At 34.3% G+C, this 24,203-nt stretch overlaps 1 protein-coding gene across 6 annotated transcripts; it reads right to left on the reverse strand.

Annotated features, from left to right (window-relative positions):
- Positions 1 to 772: 772 nt before the first annotated feature.
- On the reverse strand, positions 773 to 19,738 carry LOC128240285 (uncharacterized). 6 transcript variants are annotated; one of them, XM_052956867.1, is made up of 10 exons: positions 19,505 to 19,738; positions 9,117 to 9,489; positions 8,853 to 8,894; positions 8,601 to 8,639; positions 8,132 to 8,329; positions 7,732 to 7,953; positions 7,324 to 7,518; positions 6,380 to 7,093; positions 5,022 to 5,182; positions 773 to 4,704 (listed from the first exon to the last, which is right to left on the reverse strand). In XM_052956867.1, the coding sequence occupies exons 2-10, from the start codon at positions 9,463 to 9,465 to the stop codon at positions 3,808 to 3,810; spliced, it is 2,817 nt and encodes a 938-aa protein (XP_052812827.1). In that variant the 5' UTR covers positions 9,466 to 9,489; positions 19,505 to 19,738; the 3' UTR covers positions 773 to 3,807. The 6 variants fall into 6 exon arrangements, with proteins under 6 accessions (XP_052812827.1, XP_052812826.1, XP_052812824.1 ...); XM_052956866.1 differs by having other exon boundaries at positions 9,117 to 9,892; XM_052956864.1 differs by having other exon boundaries at positions 9,117 to 9,930.
- Positions 19,739 to 24,203: the final 4,465 nt, after the last annotated feature.

Consider the following 24,203-nt stretch of genomic DNA (forward strand, 5'->3'; position numbering starts at 1 on the left):
ATTCATAGTCGTGCATTCAATTGCTAGATCAAGTTTTGAAATATTGATTTTTTTTAATGTAGGAATATAGTTTATAAATTGACAGACTTGACTCCCTCAATTTTGTGCAATTCACATATTTGAATACTCGTACAAACATCAGTTAATTACAAGATTCAAAATTCCAGATTCAACACATTTATTCAGTAATTTGAACACAAACGTGTTCCTCATTACACGATCAAAATATTTATTCAATTATACATATATACACAATAGATATGATTTGAAACAAAAATAATTAAATAAAGATCACTTTTAATAATCAGTATTTCAAATATTAAATTGTATTAAGGTATATATTTTAAATATATTGAATACAGACTATAGACGCACACATATAAAAACGCACACATATACAATATATACTTACTAAAATGATTGCATATACATGTACATGCCAGCCAGAAAATGAATACAGATACAGTTTATACGGTTGAACTAAACCATAATTATATCAGCTTTCGACTCATTAAAAATAAGACTGTTTCATGTAACAGCCGTATGAGGGTCTCGAACTCACAAAGTAGAAAAAAATATATATTAAGGCACCCGCTTCCAACTGAGCCATTGAATCAGTTAACCAGTCGTAAACAAGTAAAATATATATCAAATACCATGTTTCTTTTTGACTACGCGTGTTATCTTAAAGACCGATACTATAAGACAAGATGACACATTAAGAAACTATGTCAGCTGTGAAATTATGTTAATAGAGTTCAGGAGCATCAGGTACTTTCGTCGAATTTATTTTAACAATATTAAAATGAAGAATGGTATTACAGAAAACAAATGTGCCTGTTGGCATGCACTGAGGACATGAAACATTATACTGTTAAACATAACATAGATACATAATACAGGTACGCTTTTAGCACTTATATGCATCAAATATACAAAGGAAAAACTGTAAATTCTCTATTACGAAAAAAACATATGAAATTAATATTTGATTAATTGCTTTTTATAGAGGTTACACATATTGCATCCCGCAGGAAGATGTCAGAGTAAAGTATATCTCAAGTGTAAACAAAAATACATTTGATTTTTCACCCTACCGATTAATCAGAAACAAATTGACTTAACAAATCAGAGAGACTTTTCTATACTTGTAACAAATTGACTTAAAGTGACACTCTTATTCAAAATCAATACATACACATGTATAAAAACATAAATTTTGACTGATAAACTTCAAACTACTGACTAAATGATGCATGTATGGAAAATATTAACTACTGAAAACAAGATTTTAACCTTGAATTTAATAACGGAAAGCGCTAATATTTTAAATGATTGGTGAATGATTTACTGTGGTCTACTTTAGTCTAACAAGGTAGAAATACCGTGTTTTATGCTCATTTCTTTCAAATTAAACTCGGTATCCTTCATAATAACCATTTTTTTCTGACATGTATTCATCCTTTTTTTGGAATTTTAAAACAATATTATTAATTGTGGTAAAACTATTTTGGAGCTAGAGTGCATCTTTAACAAATCAAGGAAACTTTACTATACTAACCCCCGCAACGCGTCCATACAGTCGAAAATTTGTAGTTTTATATTAAACTCACAATAACAGAGCGTTCGAATGATAAAAAATGCACGACGCCTTCGCCGAAGAAGAGGCTGCCGCGGAATTGTAAATGCTATTTACAGATTTCATTTTTTGTTACTTTTCAGGAAATATAAAGCCTTCCTATTATATGTCGTTAGAACTTTTGTATGGCAAATGTGAATGATCTATTCTTATTACACAGTTGCAGACGTATATATACAAGCTGCATTGTTTGAGGACGACAGATTTTATAGTAAATGATAAGTCGGAAATAAGAATAGTCAAAACATGGTGTTACGAATTGAGTCGGCAATTAAACGAGAAGAAAGCCAAACATATCGTATTTCGTTATTCAATTACTCTCTTGAACGATAATATATTCTATGAAATAAACAATGAATTGTCATAAGGATTTAAATTTTCATCTGAGAAGACGCAGTATCATTATCGTATGGGATTATTTTGAGACAAGCATTCTGACAATGTCTAATTGCTATTTATCGCGATTCCAACGAGTCTTGCTAAGCTCACACGAATCATCAAGTGATCTTAAAAAATGCTTTGTATACCAACCTTTTTGCAGGTACATTTCCCATTAATCATTAAATCATAGAAAAAAATACTTAATCCGGCAGAGCATTATAGACCATCATGGTCATTATAATAAAAAAATTCGCTAATATTATAATTTTATTAAATAACCAAACTTATCCTTTGGTCTGAATTAAAGTGAAAAGTTGCAGACTGCATGTCTCATTTTTGTTTTATTTTGTCATGAGTATGTAGTTTTAAACAACAATTTAGTGTCATAGCATTAACCTTTAACGTGTCATGTTACCAAAACAAATTGACTTAACAAATCAGAGAGACTTTTCTATACTTGTAACAAATTGACTTAAAGTGACACTCTTATTCAAAATCAATACATACACATGTATAAAAACATAAATTTTGACTGATAAACTTCAAACTACTGACTAAATGATGCATGTATGGAAAATATTAACTACTGAAAACAAGATTTTAACCTTGAATTTAATAACGGAAAGCGCTAATATTTTAAATGATTGGTGAATGATTTACTGTGGTCTACTTTAGTCTAACAAGGTAGAAATACCGTGTTTTATGCTCATTTCTTTCAAATTAAACTCGGTATCCTTCATAATAACCATTTTTTTCTGACATGTATTCATCCTTTTTTTGGAATTTTAAAACAATATTATTAATTGTGGTAAAACTATTTTGGAGCTAGAGTGCATCTTTAACAAATCAAGGAAACTTTACTATACTAACCCCCGCAACGCGTCCATACAGTCGAAAATTTGTAGTTTTATATTAAACTCACAATAACAGAGCGTTCGAATGATAAAAAATGCACGACGCCTTCGCCGAAGAAGAGGCTGCCGCGGAATTGTAAATGCTATTTACAGATTTCATTTTTTGTTACTTTTCAGGAAATATAAAGCCTTCCTATTATATGTCGTTAGAACTTTTGTATGGCAAATGTGAATGATCTATTCTTATTACACAGTTGCAGACGTATATATACAAGCTGCATTGTTTGAGGACGACAGATTTTATAGTAAATGATAAGTCGGAAATAAGAATAGTCAAAACATGGTGTTACGAATTGAGTCGGCAATTAAACGAGAAGAAAGCCAAACATATCGTATTTCGTTATTCAATTACTCTCTTGAACGATAATATATTCTATGAAATAAACAATGAATTGTCATAAGGATTTAAATTTTCATCTGAGAAGACGCAGTATCATTATCGTATGGGATTATTTTGAGACAAGCATTCTGACAATGTCTAATTGCTATTTATCGCGATTCCAACGAGTCTTGCTAAGCTCACACGAATCATCAAGTGATCTTAAAAAATGCTTTGTATACCAACCTTTTTGCAGGTACATTTCCCATTAATCATTAAATCATAGAAAAAAATACTTAATCCGGCAGAGCATTATAGACCATCATGGTCATTATAATAAAAAAATTCGCTAATATTATAATTTTATTAAATAACCAAACTTATCCTTTGGTCTGAATTAAAGTGAAAAGTTGCAGACTGCATGTCTCATTTTTGTTTTATTTTGTCATGAGTATGTAGTTTTAAACAACAATTTAGTGTCATAGCATTAACCTTTAACGTGTCATGTTACCAAAACATGCACTGTACGCATACACCTGTATCAAACGTAAACACTATTCACAATTTAGTAATTTGAAAGTTCCTTTATGAGCTTTCGCAAGTTGATCTAAACCTTCATGCAGATAGTGACAAAAGTATTTTTTTTTCTCTGTATTTTTTCCCGAGGATCCCAATTTCATCATTTCACCCACTACTATGCCTATAGCTGTCATGCTATCATCATCAATGCTTTCTGTTAAGACAAAAGCTCCACTATCGCCACTATCACAAAACGGGGCATTTTGTCCTGGCAAGTCAGTAACAAGAAAGAAATTGACGCTACCTTTCGAACAATCGTTAGAAAGTATCATACCTGTACCAGGCTTTGAATTCGCCCCCCAAATATGCACATGAAGACCACGAAGTTCATTTAAATCTCGTCTGTTGTTGTCGTAAAGACTGCAGGGCTTATCATACCCGTTTTCATCTTGAAACGCAAACTTGCAATTTGGAACAAATTCATTAAATATATGGGCGGCTGCAATGTCGATTGTTACGTCAGTTTCGTTTTTTAGCCATTTGCCAATACACACGCCATCAACAATACACGAATTGTTCCCTGAAAGTATCGCTAAATGCCTGGTAGTGACTGCACATATACTGGTAGAGGATATATTGTTGTGCTCAACAAATCCTCCTAGTGTACCATACGCGCCATGTACATCTCCGACGCATTGTTGTGCATCACAAGAAACCCTGGAACCACAACTTAAACGGGAATATAGTTTCAATTTTGCAAAAACTACTTTATAGGGTAACGCTTCCCTCTTAAGAATCTTTGAGAAAATGAAATCCAGACGTTGCATAGTGCTTTCGTCGATCATGAAATCGACGTAAACGTTCAGTGCCCCACTGTCAACCTCAAAACCGATTACGTGTGGATATGTCTGTGCCTGAAGTCCTTCGACCAGCTTAAACACGAAAACGTATGTTAAGTCATGAACTATAATAGGGTTATTATTAGTGCAATTTGATCGGTAGGTTGTATTCGATGGTAATGGTTTACATATATTTTAATCTCTATTTTGTTTTTTAACGTCATTTTAACATCGCGCAATAATAGTTGCTTGCCGTGACGTCATCAGAGTGGGATACTGCCGAATATACTAGGGAAATGCGGACAACCGTATTGTACGATACGTATTGCTTGCAGATTTATGATGCGTATATAATAACAAATAAAACTTGACTTGTGCAATAATACAGTTTATCAAAGAACGTAGCCTACCTCATTAACAGGATTTGGTATGTCTTGAATGTCTTCTCTTTCTTCTTCCGGTATTTTCGTCTTTCGCCGTTTGTATAACGCATTTGCCATCTGTAGAACATTGCTTATATGCGAAGCGTTCTTTTTCAAAACTTTGTTGAGTTGGTGCAAGAGAACGTCTTCTGAAAAAGGAAAAAAAAAACACACGAGTAAAGGTATATTAAAACATGCAACAACAGCAAAAATGCTTTCACATACATGTGTCGTAGCGGAATCAATTTACTTGTAACGTGGAAATCATTTGAATATTGAAATATTATAACCATGTAAAAGGTGCTTAGATGAGAACATTAGGCTGTGACAAAGGCAAAAGTAAAACACATGATACTCCGTCATAAAAGTAACAGTGCATGCAGATTTTAAGAGAAGAGATGGTGAAAAAAATGTAACACTAAAATAACATAGAGCATATTAGTCTAATCTCCTTACACATTACTTCTTCTTGCGACTCAAAATTTATCAATCGTTTAAAAATCAACATATTCGTATGCTGCTATGTCTAGCATGCTTCATATCGTTCATCCAAAATATACGTTAAATTGTTAATGTGCAAAACCTTTATAAACACATTTTCCCTTTATATTTACAACACACGGCATAAGTTCTGTAGCTCTCTTATGTGTATCTTTTGGAAACGATTTTTCTCAAAAAAAAAGATAGAGACAAATTAGCATGTAAGTATCAGTATTTTTTTAGAGCATAAAATATGTGAAAGTGAACTATATCAAACCTTTTATAAAACTGTACTGACATAATCGGAGTTGGGGTTGTACACAATTTCATTAATTAACAATATCAAAATAAGTCCGAAAACGGCAAGTAAGGAAAGGAGGGAACGGAAAAGGTTAATCTGGTCATATTTTTTACAAATAAAGGACCACAAGTAAGAATTGACTGAAGTTATCAAATTTTCAAAAATCCAATAAAGATTATAACAACGTTAGGTATGTATATAAACGTCCAATTGGTTGTAAACGTGTCAACTCAGAGAGGAGACACCGTCATTTTGGTCGAATATCAACAATTTGATGACTCATATATTTCTTAAGCGATTCGACTTGTTCTCGAAATCAACTGAGACAAAATGCATACAATTTTTAACCAAATTTAGAAAACCTTATTAAAATTAAATGGTTACGTCAGAGAGCAGATAGCCTCGCTGACAGCAGATGAGCAACCGTGAATGGATCCATAATATGCCCCGTCTTAAACGGGGGTATTACTTTTTACCACAAACTTGCTAAAAAGTAAAGACGAGGTTTCAAAAATCGAAAATATTATCGTCGGCACATGGTTTAAAAAAATATTTTTATAAATACCTGTGTCAGCACTTGATTTTTGGTTGTCCATAGCTTTCGCAACGAAAACGATTTCAAATCGACTTCTCAAATGCTGGAACATATCTTTCAACGCCGGTGTCTCAAGTTTGTTTTGGATCTCTACTTGTTCTCTAAATAATAACAGCGTCTGCACTTGAGATCTCAGGAAATGCATTACATTCCTTTCTAGAAGAACACCAATGCTGTTTGATATGAGTTCAGGTCTTGTTTGGCATATGAAGCATTGCACTCCAAAATCACCTGGTTGAACGTAGGGTATATCAGGTCCTCTTTCGTTGACGAAAACCACACATACATGAAAAATACCTTTTTTGTGGTCAGATAGATATGTATGCAAAAGTTGTTTCTCATCTTCAAAGGTGATAACCACGATCATTCGTTCATGTTGAGGAATATTTTCGATATCCGTGTTTGATTCAGCAAACTTCAAGTGATTTTCAAACATCCGTATGCCTGTTATAGTATTCGACAATGCAAATATTTCAACAGAACAATTTTGTTTCCTTACATTTTGTAAGAGCTGTAATTCGCATTTCTTTCTATCCACGTTTTGTACATCTAGCCCGCATTCATCAAGTAATGTATAATAGGACTGGGATATCTCTTCGACGTAAACGCAGCTTCTCCTAAAACCAGGCCATTTTCTTGATTGTTCACAAAAGTGCTTGGAATATGCTGCTTTACCTTCAATCACTGTAAAACAAAGTATTGATGCATTGATTCGCTCCACGTTGTTTTTCATTTGAAAGAATGTGATTGCATGTTTTTCGGACAATTTATTTCGAATAAAATACCTTTTATGCATTGACATTTCCTATACAAAAATGAATACCATTTGAATCGGATAAAAAACTAAGCTATTTGATGATGACATGTATAACAACAGTGTCGTAATACCGTTCGTCTGTGAAATAAATATGTACCATGAGTTGCTTTGAAATTCTCAGATTGCCCGTAGGACTGAATCGCACGAATTAGAGCACTTGCTGTTCCTAAATCGCACTCCTTTCCAACTGCAGTCGTTAGCATGTCGACGCATGGCAAGGCAATTCTAGTACTACCTCCTGAGTTAAATACTTCAACGTTTTCGTCAAAAACCTTCTTGGATAATTCAATGGCTGAAGTAAATAAAGTTCACTTAGATAAATAAGAAACATAATCTCTTTACCACGCACACAATGTCTTTTTTGGTGAATTGGATTATTTTGACATTTTCTTTTTAAACCATTTACTTAAAGGTTTATCAATAAAAAACTGTAGGTGATTATTACTGTTAAATTTACAGCGACATGGTTAAGTTTTTATGTATCTAATTTTTCTTGGAAACTTACCTATCTTTTGAATAATTCCTGGAACCATTTCCTGCCTTATGGTTACTGTTTGTATGTACGAGGCGTGCCAGCTTTTTCTTACTTCGTTTTCCAACGGGGCAAACCATTTTGTGAGCTCTCCAGAAAGACTGGCTTCATAAAGCTGTTTGAATGCACTCATAGACTGACACTGTACTCTTAGGACGATGCATTTATTTTCCGCGCCCACAATTCTAATTCCATCTGAATATTTGAATATACATTTAAACTATGAAGTCGTGACCACAATAACCATTGTTAATACAATAAATCGAAAACTAGACGTTAATCTTACGTCAGTCGGCCTATTTTGTTAGATTGATACACGTTAAATATTGCAACACTCGATGGTTAGGCATGACTCTTTAATAACTACACTTACTTTGTGGCAAATCACGCAAAACCTGGCATAATGATTCATTGATAGAATCTCTTTGTTGATTGTCAAACGGTGTTCCTTTCATTTCTATACAAGCATTTATAAGCTGTACAAAACGTCTGTGCAACTCATCTATTTCTTCCTTTGGACGGTTCGACTGGCCCTCAATCTCTACCAATACATGTACCGGAAGTTTTTGACCTAAAATAAAAAAGATATATTATCTGACAAAGAAAACGTCATTGTATTACGACATATTCGATATGTAAACATATAGCTGTCGTTACACAACAGTCCAGGTGATTGCATGTCTATACAAAAAAGCGTTATATATGTCGTCCTATGATACCTTCCTCTTTATATATTTGTAACCTTTAATCAGAGACCGCGTGCCAAATGTGACGAAGGGCAGATGTGCCCGTTCGTTCAATGAAATAAAAATTCAACTTATCAAAAACAGAACTGCTCTTACCTAATTGGTTTTCCAATACAGTTAATCTGTCCAAAGTTTCTGTAAAAGTGAGCTTCGTCATAAACATTTGTAAATGGTGTGGCATAGTTTTTTTTTAATATTTAAATTTGAATCCCTGATAAAGTTTTATTAAAACCATCTTTGGACTTGACACTGCAAGCGATTCAAATATTATAACGTTATTATACATTATTTCTCGTTTTAAATTCTCAAACGTTTCGTAAATAACAAAATATATATTATAATTCTTACGTTTAACCATTTCCTGTGTTTGAGCATGCTGGATTATGTTTTCTGAAAATTAAAATTCAGCTAACGAATCGCATCACATAAAGAGCAATTTTCTTCACCTGGCAATTAGATTTTGTGACACTTTGTTTTTGGAATATGCTTAAGATACAATCACAATTACTGTTTATAGGCTAAGTGTACAATTTTGTTAAAACATGTAAAAATAAACAAAATCAACATATTAAATGTTGAGCCAGTATCATTCAGTTTTCTTTTTTTAATTACCTGCGTGGTGCTGATCAAGTTTGTTTTCAATTTCATTTTGTCTTATGGCCCAGCTGTTGAATGCAACACTTGCGTCCGGAAATGACATAGCATAGCATTTCTTCTTTATCATGTTGACCCCTCTGTCAATAGTTCCATTGAACTCAGGATTGTTAAAAAACTCCTTGGTATTCTTAATCAAATGGTCTATTTCTGATGTAAACTTCTTGTAGTCGTCCTGGTCAACTGATGCCTTTTTACAGTGAACCAATGTATTTCTTATCGTATGCGTGGCGTCAATAGCACAATGTAGGGGCACTCTCACATCTTGCGGAAATGCGTTTTTCAAAACGACACAAAGCATTGGCATCGTCCAACGGGTAATATCTGGATTCTGAGAGGAAAATGCATAACCTCTAGTTTGACCAATATTTGAATTTCCTATACCTTGCCGGTGGGTGAGCAGAACCTGCTTGAGATCCATACCCGATGAACGAACACATTCTAAAAGCAAATCCTTTTGCAGCTGTGTAAATACTGCGTCTAGCATCGACATGTCCCATTCCTTAACATTCGTTTTTCTTCCTCCCGTGGGAAAAAGTATGTCCGTAGCTTCTTTGTCACATACTGATAGGATAATACCCCTTTTTTGTCCGAGGTAAGTATCAATATCTGTCCGACTTACTTGTGAAATATACTTAACCAATAATTCTTCCTTTACATATTTAACACTGTCCATCAACAGCATCACGATTTCAATGTACGCATCTTGTCCATCGAAATTCATTGTGTGTATACTTGATCAGAAAAATGATCAGTTTACAGTTTATTAAGACTAATACAAAAGAACATCGTATAAATACGTAAACATGTATGCATTAACATGTATGTGCTTGTCACCTGTCATAACCATGTTATACAATCCATAATTTATATAAATAAAAGCTACAGACTACAGACATAATCATTAAACAAAAAGCTTCTTATAAGATGAAGTCATTACTTTAGTAAAACTTTAATGCTGATAGACTAACATAAAAATAACGTTTCATAAACGTTTTTTATAGTTGAAAATAATAACGACATTTTCATAAGGAGTGGTATTCATCATCTATGTCCCTATCGTAACACAAATATAATTATTTCCGTTTGAAATTGGCGAATTGTCGTCTGCTTATGAGTAAGTTGTCGATTGGCTTATGAATATTGGCAGGGGTAGTTTTTATATGTCGGCGGCGTGTTTGCGCGATTCGAGATTTTATCTTTTGCAGCAAGTAAGGTTTTTTAGGCTGTAGGCCGCTAGACCTGCAGACTTTTATAGCCGTATCTCGGAAATCGCATCGGCAGATCGACATAACAATTTTAACTTTTGCAGATTAATGCGCTCACGGGCGTATCACCCCCAGCGCGGTTAGAACTGCGGTGGTCATCGACCTAATTTACATCGAAAATAACTAGTAAGCAATCTGCTCAAATAGCTACGGACTGCGTTCTTCATATTAATTAGCTTGCTATGAGTAGCTTGGTAACAAATATCAATCTTTGATATGCGGTTAATATAGTTCGAATAAGCTGCGTTTTACGTAATATACCGCAATTGAAATTGTACAAAAAGGATTTTTTTTTCATATCGGCGAGTTACAGAACGTAATATAAAAAAGCAGAATCAGAATAAGTAAAGAAACAGAATAGTTTCAAAATGAACGCGTACTGAATCAAATAAATACGACCGAGGACCGATAATATATACATGTACATTGTAGTTAAGAATAGAATGTGGGTCATCGCATTCAGATAGGTTTATTCCTCGGAAATAAACTCTGAGAAGTCGTTAAAATCTGGAATAAATCTGAATCGTATTATGTTGCAATTAAATGCTAATTAGGCGTAAAATATAAACTCATAATGTTTTAAAGATGAACTCTTACTCCCAAATAAGATTTACCACAATAGATAATATTGTTTTAATATTCCAAAAAGGATAAATAAATGTCGAAACCAATGGTTCTTATGAAGGATACTGAGTTTAATTTGAAAGAAATGAGCATAAAACACGGTATTTCTACCTTATGAGACTATAGTAGATCTTAGTAAATCTTTTAGCATTCACCAATCATTTAATATTTGTGTATTTTCAGCTATTAAATACATGGTTACAATCTTGTTATCAATAATTAATATTTTCCATAAATGCATTATTTAGTAGTTAGTTAGGTTTATCATTCAAAATTGATGTTTGTTATACATGTGTATGTATCGATTTTGAATAAGAGTGACACTTTAAATGAAATTATAGTACTTCATTTTACCCTACAATCAGTTCTTTGGAAATTGCGGTTCATTCTTAAGTATATTTTCTATGTTTTAAATATGTAACGTAACGCCACATAACTCTTCAGAACTTTCTATAACTCTAAGTGTCTTGCCAGCAGAACTCTAACTCATTAAACCAATAATTTTTCATATGTTATTTCTTTATTAAAATGTTCCTTCTTAACATAATAACATATTTCTAGATAACATATAATATTCTCTATGTCCCTGCCAAAACCCAACTCTTTCGGACCGCCCGGACTCTTCCTGAACTCCCGACTCTCGACTCCCGACTCTAATACACAAAACAAATGAGTATAAATACTTCAAATATAGGTCAATACTGTCATAAACACAATTCACTATAGTACATATTTTGACAGACACATTAAAAAAGTAACCTACGCTTATTAAAGCTTTAACACTTACCAAACGACATATAAATAGCAATTCTTTATACAAATGTTTACAATGAACTGTCAAAAGTACTATACTCTCACATTTTACGTCCTTACTAATTGTTCTGAATGGTCACATTCCATAAGACAACCATATGCTGTTGACAATTTATATGCCCAAGATGTGCGATTATCAATAGTTTCTTACCTATTATTTCTGAATTAACATCGGTACTAATGTGACCATTTAGTTTTATATTGAATATATGTATTGTTAAATCAATGTTAGTTTAATGAAATAAATTAATCTTGATACTTTAAAAGAGACTCTGTTTTTTTAACCGTTTATACTCAACATTTTAGTCGCATTACGCGACAAATTTCCTAAATCGGCTTTTACTTCACATTTTTTATTGAGATTGTTAGTTTTTACTTGTGTTTGTAAAATGAGTGTCGCATAAAACCATTCTATTGTGTAAGTACATATTAACAACCTTTGAACCATAATTTAATGAATATTATACACGTTTACCATTCCAATCAAATCGCGTAAAGCGTTGACAGGCTATCGACCTGCTACAATTTGTGTCATTGTCATGTAATGCTGAATGAAACGGAAAGTATGTGAATATTTCTCAATTTGTCTCAGTAATTTCAGTCCAATATCTTGAGCATGTAGCTTAATTCATTTGCATATTTAAAAAAAGGACTGATATAAATATGTTCATTTTGTCCACGAGTGACATATGTTTAGGGCAATATTAAGATACATGAACATAAAAAAATACAGGGAATGAATAGTATGTGGGTGATTCGATCCTGAGGTATTTGGCATTGTAGAAAGAAGCCTTAAACATAAACATAATTAATATGTCCAATGCATTATGTTGGGATGCATTTGGTTTAGCTGGCATACCCTGGGTAGGAAATTAAATACGCCAAAGTCAAGTTTGAAGTGTAGAGTAAATTTTACTAAAAATTCCTTAATGCTTTATCCGTGGCAGTGCATTGTTTATGAAACTAAAGCCCCAGATAAGGTTTTATATGATATTGAGAATTACTCCATACAGTATAAGTAACTATTTGGTGTATTCCACATTTCAAGTGACCTATACAAGCCATTCAACGCTTTAAGCCCTTTGATTTGAAAATGTCGTCGCACCCCCCCCCCCCCCCCCCCAATTTAATGGTGATTTTTGAGGGTCATTTATTATCAAAAATAGTTAAGAGTTGTTTTTCCTCACAGACAGCTATAATTCGGGGAAGGAAGGAAATGTTATTTCTGGTTTTACATAACCACAATTTTTATTTTAGCGTTCAGTTTCGGTACAGCTAGATGTCTTTGGTGTTACCAAGTCACGTGACGTAATTCGGGTGAACGTTTCCATGACAGTTTTCTGGATTATGACAACTACCTGGGACGGAGGTGTTGACTACCATCCAGAACGATCTACTATACACCTATGTTGAAATTAAAATGTTAGATAACAAGCATATACTCCTTCTTTTTGTTGTTGGTTTTGTATTATTATACAGATTAACTCTATTTAGTCTACGATGTCTGGTATATTTGACTATTTTGAGTAACAATAGTAATAAATATAGTTGTTTTACTCACGATTTGACAAATAACAAATTCGTTACGAATAACAGTTACACTCATTACTCATATATTATCATTACTCATATTTTATTATTATTATTATTATTATTATTATTATTATTATTATGATTATTATTATTATTATTATTATTATTATTATTATTATTATTATTAAAAAACTTAATATCCTTCATAATCAAAAGTGGTTTTAAAAGATTCAACGTAGAAGATACTGTAAATATATCATCGTGGTAAAAACAACTACTCAAACGGAAAAAAATCTGTGCGATTATCCTATTTGAGAAGAACATGATCGGGGAACGATGCAGTTACTGAAATAGTTTGAAAGCAAATATTTCATTTTTTTAAATTTACTGATGGCAATCCGTTTATTGTATAAATCACATGTAAACACTTGATACTTTATACATGAAATCAAGCATGAAACAAATATCTTAAATAATAACATATTATTAACCATGTCATCAAGCAATGAGAAAAGCTATCTGGCCGGGAAATTTAGTTCACTTTTGCGGAATTAATTCATATTTTTTTATAGTAGTTGAATGTAGATACCTTTATATGTAAATAACTAAAAGGTCAGTATACAGTAAGGAACCTATACTTTTCTTCTTTCAGAGAGGAAAAACAGTGGCCTATTTGAGATTCTATTAGTGTTGATAATAGTATACCCTTTGTATTCAATTTTATAGCAAATTATAAGATATTCCAGGCTATTCGTGCTTGTAAATATATTACGATATTATAAAGTGATATTTATCGTTAACCGGAATCGAGCAAAATACGGGCAATTAATAAGAAAATGACAATAGTCTTTTACTCGATGGCAGTGATTGCATAAAATCCTTGCAGAGATATTCCAATGGGAAATGTTTGAATTTGTTGCCATGATGTTAGAAAATAGCCTATAGCTGGATCCGCTTGTGAGTACAGCAAACAAAAATATAGGAAAATGTATGGAAGTCTTAGGGATTCGTCAAACTCAAATCCAAAAGCATAAAAATAGCATTCAGGGGCGAACGCCAACGCTGATCTGGTATTGTGTTTTACAAGACAAACACGGGACATAAAATAAACAAGAGATGTTTGTCAAACATAATGCCCCCTGAGCGCCATATTGTCAGGATTATATGGACAATTGAATGAAATATGCATGTACCTAAATGACAGCTGATTTGTCGCTGACATTGGATACCGTTGAGGCAGTTTTAAGATTATGACCATTCAAAGTTTGAGGATAGAGTGTGTTATGACCATGCATTTGAGTTTAAGACCTCAAAATCCATAGGAGTCTTCAGCTGGTCCCCAAAAATCTAAATGTTAAGTTTGAGGGCCATGGGTGCAGACATTGACAAGTTATCACATATACAAGCTTTTTTCGTTAAAGGTCACTGTAACATTGACGTTTGACCCGATGACCCTTATACTCATAAGGGGTCATCTACAGGTCAGACACAACTCCAAGTTAAGTTTGAGGGCCATGGATGCAGGCATTGTCCAATTATCACTTGAAACATTTTCGCATTCACGGTCACTGTCAACCTGACCTTTGACCCTATGACTCGTAAAATCAATAAGGCTCATCTCCTGGTCAGGCCCAACTTACATGTCAAGTTTGATGATCATAGATTCAGGTATTGTTGAGATATCACTGGGAGAAGATTTGTTAACTTTTTTGCGTTAAAGGTTACTGTGACCATGACCTTGGCCTGATGACCCCGAAAGTAAAGAGGGGTCATCTACTGGTCAGACCTAACATTCATGTGAAGTTTGATGACCTTAGGTCCAGGAATTGTCGAAGTTGCTTTCAAGGTCACTGTGACCTTGACCTTTTACCCTTTAAATCAATAGGGGTCATCTACTGGTCAGGCCCAACCTCCAAGTCAAGTTTGAGTGTCATGGGTGCAGGCATTGTCGAGTTATCACTCGGGCAACCTTTTATCGTTCAAAGTCACTGTTACCTTGACCTTTAGCCCAATGACCCCTAAAATCAACAAGGGCCATCTACTGGTCAGGTCCAGCCTCCAACTCAAGTTTGATGGCCATGGGTGTAGGCATTGTTGAATTATCACTCAGACAACCTTTTACCATTCAAGATCACTGTGACCTTGACCTTTGGTCTGATGACCCCCAAAAACAATAGGGTACATCTACCCGTCAGGCCCAACCTCCAAATCAAATTTGAGGGCCATAGGTGCAGGCATTGTCGAGTAATCACACGGACAACCTTTTACCATTCAAGGTCACTGTGACCTTGACCTTTGGTCCAATGACCCCTAAAATCAATAGGGATCATCTACTGGTCAACCTCCAAGTCAAGTTTGATGGCTATGGGTGCAGGCATTGTCTAGTTATCACTCGGACAACCTTTTACCATTCAAGGTCACTGTGACCTTGACCTTTAGCCCGATGACCCCCAAAAACAATAGGGTCATCTACTGGTCAGGCCCAACCTCCAAGTCAAGTTTGAGGGCCATAGGTGCAGGCATTGTCGGGTAATCTTACGGACAACCTTCACCATTCAAAGTCACTGTGACCTTGACCTTTGACCTTATGACCCCTAAAATCATCCACTGGTCAGGCCCAACCTCCAAGTCAAGTTTGAGGGCCATGGTTGCAGGCAATGTCGAGTTATCACTCGGACAACCTTTTACCATTCAAGGTCACTGTGACTTTGACCTTTGGCCCGATGACAAGCATAAACAATAGGGGTCATCTACTGGTCAGGCCCAGCTTCCATATCAAGTTTGAAGACCATAGGTCATAAGGTTTAAAATTATTTAACCATTAAAGGTCACTGTGACCTTGACCTTTGACCCGATGAGCCCTTAAATCAATAGGGGTCATCAACTGGTCAGGCCCAACCTTCATGTCAAGTTTGATGACCATACGTCTAGGAATTGTTGAGTTATCACTCGGAAAAGCTTTGGTCTACCGACTGACCGACCGACCGACCGACCGACCGACATGCCTGTGCAAAGCAATATACCCCTCTTCTTCGAAGGGGGGCATAATTATTATCACAGCCAGTTATGCATATCGTTATACAGGTGCGTATTGGCTCTGTGTACCAGTTTTATTTATATCCCCCTTGAATTGTTTTTAAGTTATTGCCAAGGTTCAAAGTTTTGCACGACGCCATCGATGAGGACAACGACGATGATGATACCAATGCTATCACAATGGTCGGAGGTTTTTCATTCGAAAGTTTACATAATATGTAGGAAACTAATTTAATGCTAAGTGTATCAATAATCAACATGTTACTATGATGACCATAAAATACATCGATCAATAAAAACATAATGTGTGTCTTTAAATCAATAGATGATAGTACCTTGACATATGTGGTAAGAAAAACAATGCTTTAGAAAAAAAGTGTCATATTAGTTTTGATATAAATTTCCGGCACTGACAGTGTATATATTGGATGATATTGATATGCATTTTCCTAATTTATTTCATCACGTACTTCAACTAGTGTTGAGTGTCGTTTTATGGCTAAAAAAAGATCTGCATAAGATGTAGCTATTAACTTCGTGTAGAAAACAACAACACCCTAACACGTGTTCTTAAGTGGCAAAAGTGATGCATTCACCAATACAGGATAGTCTAAAATAAACAAGATTGGTGTGTTAAGACTCAAAAAGTGTCTCATCAATGCATTATTTTTCTGACCGAACAATATAAATTATTTTTGTTTTACATGATCTTAATTTTATTTAAAGCTACTGGTCCAAATTTCTTATTATAACAGGATCAAGTAATTTGATTAATTGAAATAAAAGACTAAAGCGTGTTATGCGATGAATAGGTGCCTGGTCCATGTATTTTCCATTTTTTTTGTAATAAATGAAATATTTTGTTTTGCATTTCCAACAGTGTATATATTGGTATTATATGAATACAGGTAAATGGGCAGATTAATCGAATGTCAGTTAATATTTTGTGATGCTGAAAATAGTTAATTCATAAAAGCATACCCCGATGTTATAAAATAGATATACATGATTTTAAAATTATTCTGTTTGAAATAGGAATATCACCTTTTCCATTTAGCTTTAACATTTAGCCATTATCATGTGAAGAATAGACAAATTGATTTGTATTCAAACAGTTTATAATGGCGAGTGTTCATGAGCGTTGAGGTATAGACTTTATTTGAAATTTGATATACGTATCGTAATTAAAACTACATTAAGAATATTGACTGATACCAACTCAAACTAATTGCGTGCATTAATTACTTATTTAACGTAAAGTAGGTTCACAAATATGCTTCATCACTAACACTATCAATCGTACTTTAGTTTAAACAAAATAAAAGAAATATGTTATAGTGGCGAATGATGTAGTTGTGAAACATTGGTAGATGTCCAGAAAGTCGTCGTAAATAAACTATTTTAAAGTGATGGTTAGGGAAAAGAAATTGTTTGATTGTGCGTAGAAAGCAAATGGTACATATATCAAAATACATATTGAACACAGTAGAAAATAATGCTTTTGTTTGATTGGAATTTGTACAACAATTAATTTCAACGAATTGATTCGGCGTTTCATACAGAACTTCAGTGCTTAAAAACAATATTGCCTATTTTAGATACTTTTGCAACTCTAACAGTAAGGAACTGTGCTGCAAACACAGTTTACTTAAAACTGTGTTTACTTCATGATTTTCTTAGAAGTAAGCACAATGGTATATCAGACAATAAGTAGGTAAGAAGGGTGTTTAGATTGAAAACAAAACAAAGTATGCACTTTTTTATTGAAACAAATTGTTGAATTGGTTTCAAAACAATCGTTTCCATCCCAAAGACTTTTGTTTGAAGATTGATTGTATAAACAGTAGTCTACTTTCGTTTCCGACAGATGTTAATGCAGAACAGGTAAATCACTTCAACGTATCCAGTCGTGCAATGAAAAAAAAACAACAACAAGAAAACAATTCATTATATTTTTTTCTATTTTCCAGACACTAAGATTATCAATACAACCAAACTGATGTTTTAACTTTTTAGAATCGGCAATGTCCGATTTAAAGGAATGTCCCCCAAATCAACCCGTCCTCATAGTTTGAATGCTACATCCTTCTTTAGTTTACTGTAAGATATATATCATTTTCAAATTAAAGTTTGGACTAAAAGCCCTTTATAAGTATCTGTTGCATGTTAGGTATTAGGTTTTAGTTTAGAAGCATGTATGCATTTTATAATAGCGATTGTTAACGGGCATTGTGGCATGCAGTTTACCTGAAACTTGAGACATATTCTTTTCTGATGTAAACGTTAAGAATATCGAATGACTCAAACTATTGCGTAGCTAAATCACACCTTTTATTTGTAAAAACAAATATGCCTTTTTCTTAAGAATGTTAATCGTACTTTGGTTTAAACAAGGAAAATAAATTTGTAGCACATATTGGTAGTGCCGAGTGAAATAGTTGTACATTGATAAATAATCATGGTAAACAAAGAGTAGGTCAGGAAAAAGAAATTGTTTGTCGGCGCATTTAAAACTAATGGTACGTAACTATATATATATACATACATATATATATACAAAGGCAGTAGAAAATAATTCTTGCAGTCAATTTGGACAACAATCACCTCATATACTTTGAGGCAAATACTGTCGACTACATGTTGTTGTGCAGTCATGTTATTGAAAAATGTTACATCAGACAATAAGTAAGTAGGAAGGGTCCTGAGATTTTCTTAAACATGCCCTTGTTTTGATGGAGTTGTTTAGCTTCTGTTTTATCTCGCTTTCATTTTGTTCCATAACATGATTGATTCGGTTTTCAAAACAGTTGTTTCCATCATAAAATATTATGGCCGAATTTAAAAGTGGTGTATTTCCATTTCCTACTAATATAAGTATTTCTCACGCGTAAATCAGTTGCCTTAACCTTACCATATATGTGCAAAGACAAAAAAACAGCATAGCACAAATATTAACTCAGGCATGTATTTCACAGAGTGCATGTTTCAGAACACTAGGTCAATTCTTATGACTGTTTTTTCGTCTATTTTCAAGAAACTAACACTAACCATGCAAAATAAGTTATGTTTTACCTTTTTGGAATCGATATTCCTTTGTCCGATTAGAACAAAAGTACCCCTAATCAAGCAATAATAATCATTTGAATGCCATCTCCTTCTTCAGTTTACTGTAAATATAACATATCCAAATGAAACGTTGGACTAAAAGTCCTTTATAATAGTTTATGATAGTCCCAGTTGAAAAACAAGATCATAGATATCTGTATTAAAAAGTGAACCATTTTCTTTTGTAATTACTTCCTCTACGTGGCAAATCATGGCGGCCTATGAAAATCCTCTATTAATAAATTCTGACGTAATTTATGGTCGGGTTAAAATAATAAAGTTTCGTTGTCAACCATTTAGAAATTGTGAAAACCCGTTTAATCAAAGGTTCAATGCGTTAAGAAAAATATTTCAAGCAGTGGAGATTTAATTTAAGTTTTCTTTTCGTTATAAGTGAATGTTTCACGTGAGAGCAAACGTATTGTTAGTGAAATAACGTTTAAATGTTTGTGAAAATCTGAAATATAACTGTCCATGTTATATCGACAGTACTGACAATTGCAGGGCAGCAGCCATCATTGGACTTAAGCTGTCAATGATAGGGAAACTCGAAAAATGTCTTGTTACGACTGTTCCTCAGAACAATGGTATCTAGGAAGAACGCTAACTGGAGTGTCAAGGTTCAAGCGCATGCGCATATGTACCATACGAGGGTGTGGCCAGTTACTGATGTTGATTTGGCTTATAAAAAGTTCAGAAATAAAATCCTGAAATGGTACTACAGAAGATGTCATCAAATTCTTCTACAATCCAATACATCATGTTGGCCTTTGCCTGTGATCTTCTCTTCTGTGAGTAGGTGGGGTGAGGCTTGTTTCAATTGAAGATGCTTAAGCATCTCGATCACGCCGTCACTAATCCTAAAGTCTGCGAAAACCATGCCGGCTGCTCAATTTTTGACCATCTCCATCTATCTGATGTAGGATTGTGTGTGGATCCCATAGGGCAGTGGCATACTCTACGAATGGTCTTCGAATGAGGTAACATAATATATAAAGCTTCCTGGGCCGTTTTAAACCTTTTCATTGATGAAGAATCTGGTGTTTTCAGCTTCCTTAAATATTTTTTTATGATTCAATCGATTCAATATGCCATTGACTTTTGGCCATTTATATGGCTTATGTCCTCCGAAGCGTGCAGATACATCCCTCTAATGTAAAATCCTTGGGTTTAAAATGACAATTTCGGGGAGAAAAACGACTTCGCTTTGATGCTTTGAGGTGAACTCGAAAATTGAATCTGTTAACAGAAGCCGTGTGTGTTATCATGACTATTAGCGGATGTCATAATATAGTTGTATACCGGAACGATTTTTTATTTGTTGCTAAGACAAACCATGAGTGCATGGCCACCTTGAATTAACGATTGAGTATGTCTGTCAATAATGGGTTATGCATCTGTTCCCACTTCACTAGCTACAATATGTCGCTAAGCAGCGTATCTTGCTAGAACAACACCTTAATATATTTCACTTGCTTCATGACCAATTGGGACTGCGTAACCGGTAAAAGATCTGATCTCGTGCCAACTGAAAGGGATAAGACGTCATATTGGTGTCTGTGGTTCGGAAGAAACATTTAAGCAAATAAGGTAAAAACATACTAGTGAACTTGGATATAACATACTCTCTAGACCCAACTATCGCAATTTAGCACTGCAGTTCGACACTTTAAACATAAAAGACGGCGTGATACATTTTTTGCTTGAAGCTTGTTGCTTGCCATCCGCTGGAGTGAAATGATACAATTCCAGTCCAGGACGTTTTTATTACTGTTTTCCCGATTGGAGGATAACATTAGCCCCAGTTCAGGCATCTCACATTATGTTGTTATTTGTTTAACAATAAACTGACCGCATTAACATCCAAGAGGTTGAAGGCCGTGTGCAGTTCAATCTCTTTTTATGTCAACTCTGAATACTTTGCAACTCAGTCTATCACCTGTGGGGTGCATGTTGTTGATGTTTTTCGTGACTTCCGCCTGATTGCATTAATCTTCTAGATGACTGGCGTTCGTCTTCATTCCCTAAGTGACTATATTTGAGTTGTCATGTATTCCGGGTCTGTGTACGACTATTCCATTCATCCTCCTTAACAGGCTTCATAGGAATTGCATGTTTGAATACGGCACTCAAAATCGCATAAATGTTCCCAATAGGAATTTCACTCCGTGGTAAGTGTATGCCCGTGTTAGTTTGTTTAATCAGTATTATTTATTAACAAATAACAGTACACTAAACGCAAGCAATGGTTTGAGTGAATAACGACACATAGTATGTGCTCAAATCGGATAAAGTCGCTTGTCATGATTTAATTCCCTTCTATCTACAATGTTCTTACTGTGGACCTGATCTTTGTAATTAGATTTTTTTAATACTTTAGGAAACTTGAACAATATTTCAACAAGACACATTTTAAGGTGAGAATTAAAGTTGTTATTGTAAATATTGGAGTGTTGTCTTTATGTTTGCCTCATTTTTGTGTTGCATCTTTTACACGTCATACGACACCAAACAGGAGTTCATTTCATTCAAACGACTATATGCGATGGTTGTTAAAATAGTTCGTAGAATCTATTGAAAATCTTATTATATGTATGACGTTAGTTATACAGATAAAAGAGAGGAATGATTGGTTCATTATTATTAAAAACGAGTCTTGGCGATTGTTTTTGGATTTTTTTCGTAATGAATGACCACGAATGTGATATTCCATTTACATCATTCATATTTATTTGCTAAATGCTGTCGCCGTATCCCACTTTATCCGGAGTTGTATTACTTCGAAATCCGACCGCTGTCACCAGTGTCGCCGTTTCTCACTTAAACCATGATTACGATATTTATAGATCCCAGCATTGCCACCAGTGTCGCCGATTTTACTTTATCAGGATTGTGTTTCCTTTGTATTAACTACTAAATCAATCGCTGCAATCATCCAATATAATATATCGAACACGCCACGCTGCTGAATTGTCCAAAAATCCAAATTTGCACCAGAGTGAAAACAAATTTTCTTGCTGGTTTATTTCAAACATTCACCAAGTTCCCTGACATATTAAGAGGAATAACGTCTTTTAACACTTCATATTTCAGCAATATCGAAACAATTATTCACTCCTTTAATGTAGCGTTTCATGTCCCTAATATTTCCATATATTAAGATAACTCAATGTAGACATACTGAATCCTGTTTAATCACATATTCCTGACCACAGGAAACACTTAAGGAAATATTTTCTGGATACTGTTTTCCAAGAAAGATTAGAACAAATATCTGGATCACTTGTACTATTATGTTGCTATACCTTGCAATACATCTCATAACTAATTTCAAAAGGCGAACGTTCGAACAATTGGCTGATGAAGACAACATCATGATCAACCAGAGTCAATGACTAAACAGCCTGATCATAATCTCCTTTTCTGAGGATACCCACTGTCAATTATAATTAGGATCCATTCGATCTTGAGGAATTACACACACCGTATGCCCCGCACTTAGCTACGCGCTATATACCCAGTATACAGCTTGGCAGTCCTAACATAACTAGTTCTAGAAGAAATTGCAGAAAGGATGTGACCCAGGAAAAGCATAATAACTTATAACATAGCGTTGCAATGTCATAAACAGTAGGTCATCTAATAAACCTTTGCAAATCTTGACATTTGTGGATGTCATATGGGCAAGTATAACAACATCCTCAAAACGTGTGATGTATAAAATCTCAACTACGCATCTAACATGGTAGTCACTGTTAATCTGCTTTGTATCCTATACACTTTTTTCAATTCAAACTATGATAACACTTTTATTTACAACAATTAAGCCACAAAGGTCTTCCTTAGAATAAAAATTTATGAAGTCGTCAGAACTTGTAAATACACACACCTCTCGCATCATCTACGCTACTTTAAGGTCCAAGGGAAGTAACCGCTGTCAGAAGTTAGGGAATTATAGTGTACTGTGACCGTTATTTATTGAAGCATTAGCGCTTTGTGTCTTCGTTCAACGACACTGATAAAAAGTTTTCCTAACAAACGACTGTGTTTGACCATTTTTTTTAATTTTTTATTCATTAAATATAACGTAAGGACCTTTGGTTCGTCAGAAGAACCAGGTATATATATTATTCTATATTTACGCTTTGAATGAAGGCTTTACTGTTCTTGTCTTAAACGTTTAACTATTGCATTAACTGTTAAAAGCACATGGTTTTTTTTGTTTATTATCAGTTCAGGCATTCAGAAGTGTCTGTTTCTTAAACGATTAACGGTCCTAAAATCTAAGATTTAGAATATTAAGAATGACTGTTTAGTATGTTAACCATATTTCATTGTGGTTAAATACCTTGTCCGGGTTAACTATTCTAACATGTGTGCATTATCTTAAATTTTACAATGGCTGTACTTTCATCTTCTATCGGCTATCATAACTGGCGGAGAAGTAACAGCTGCTTGCGGAGATACCTCTCGGTCCTCCGGCTTGTCACTGTTGTCGCTGACATGGTGGTGTTGCTCTGTAACGTATTGAGCACTGGCTGACCCCTTGTGCACAATCTCACTCTGTATTACTGAGCCCTCCGGCCAAGAAATACTATGTGCCTGCTGCGCACTTTCCAATGCGGCTGTAGCCTCCAATCCTTGACACACGCTCCTGGATGCTGGA

This window comes from Mya arenaria, chromosome 7, assembly GCF_026914265.1.
Source record: "Mya arenaria isolate MELC-2E11 chromosome 7, ASM2691426v1".
NCBI classification, from domain to species: domain Eukaryota; kingdom Metazoa; phylum Mollusca; class Bivalvia; order Myida; family Myidae; genus Mya; species Mya arenaria.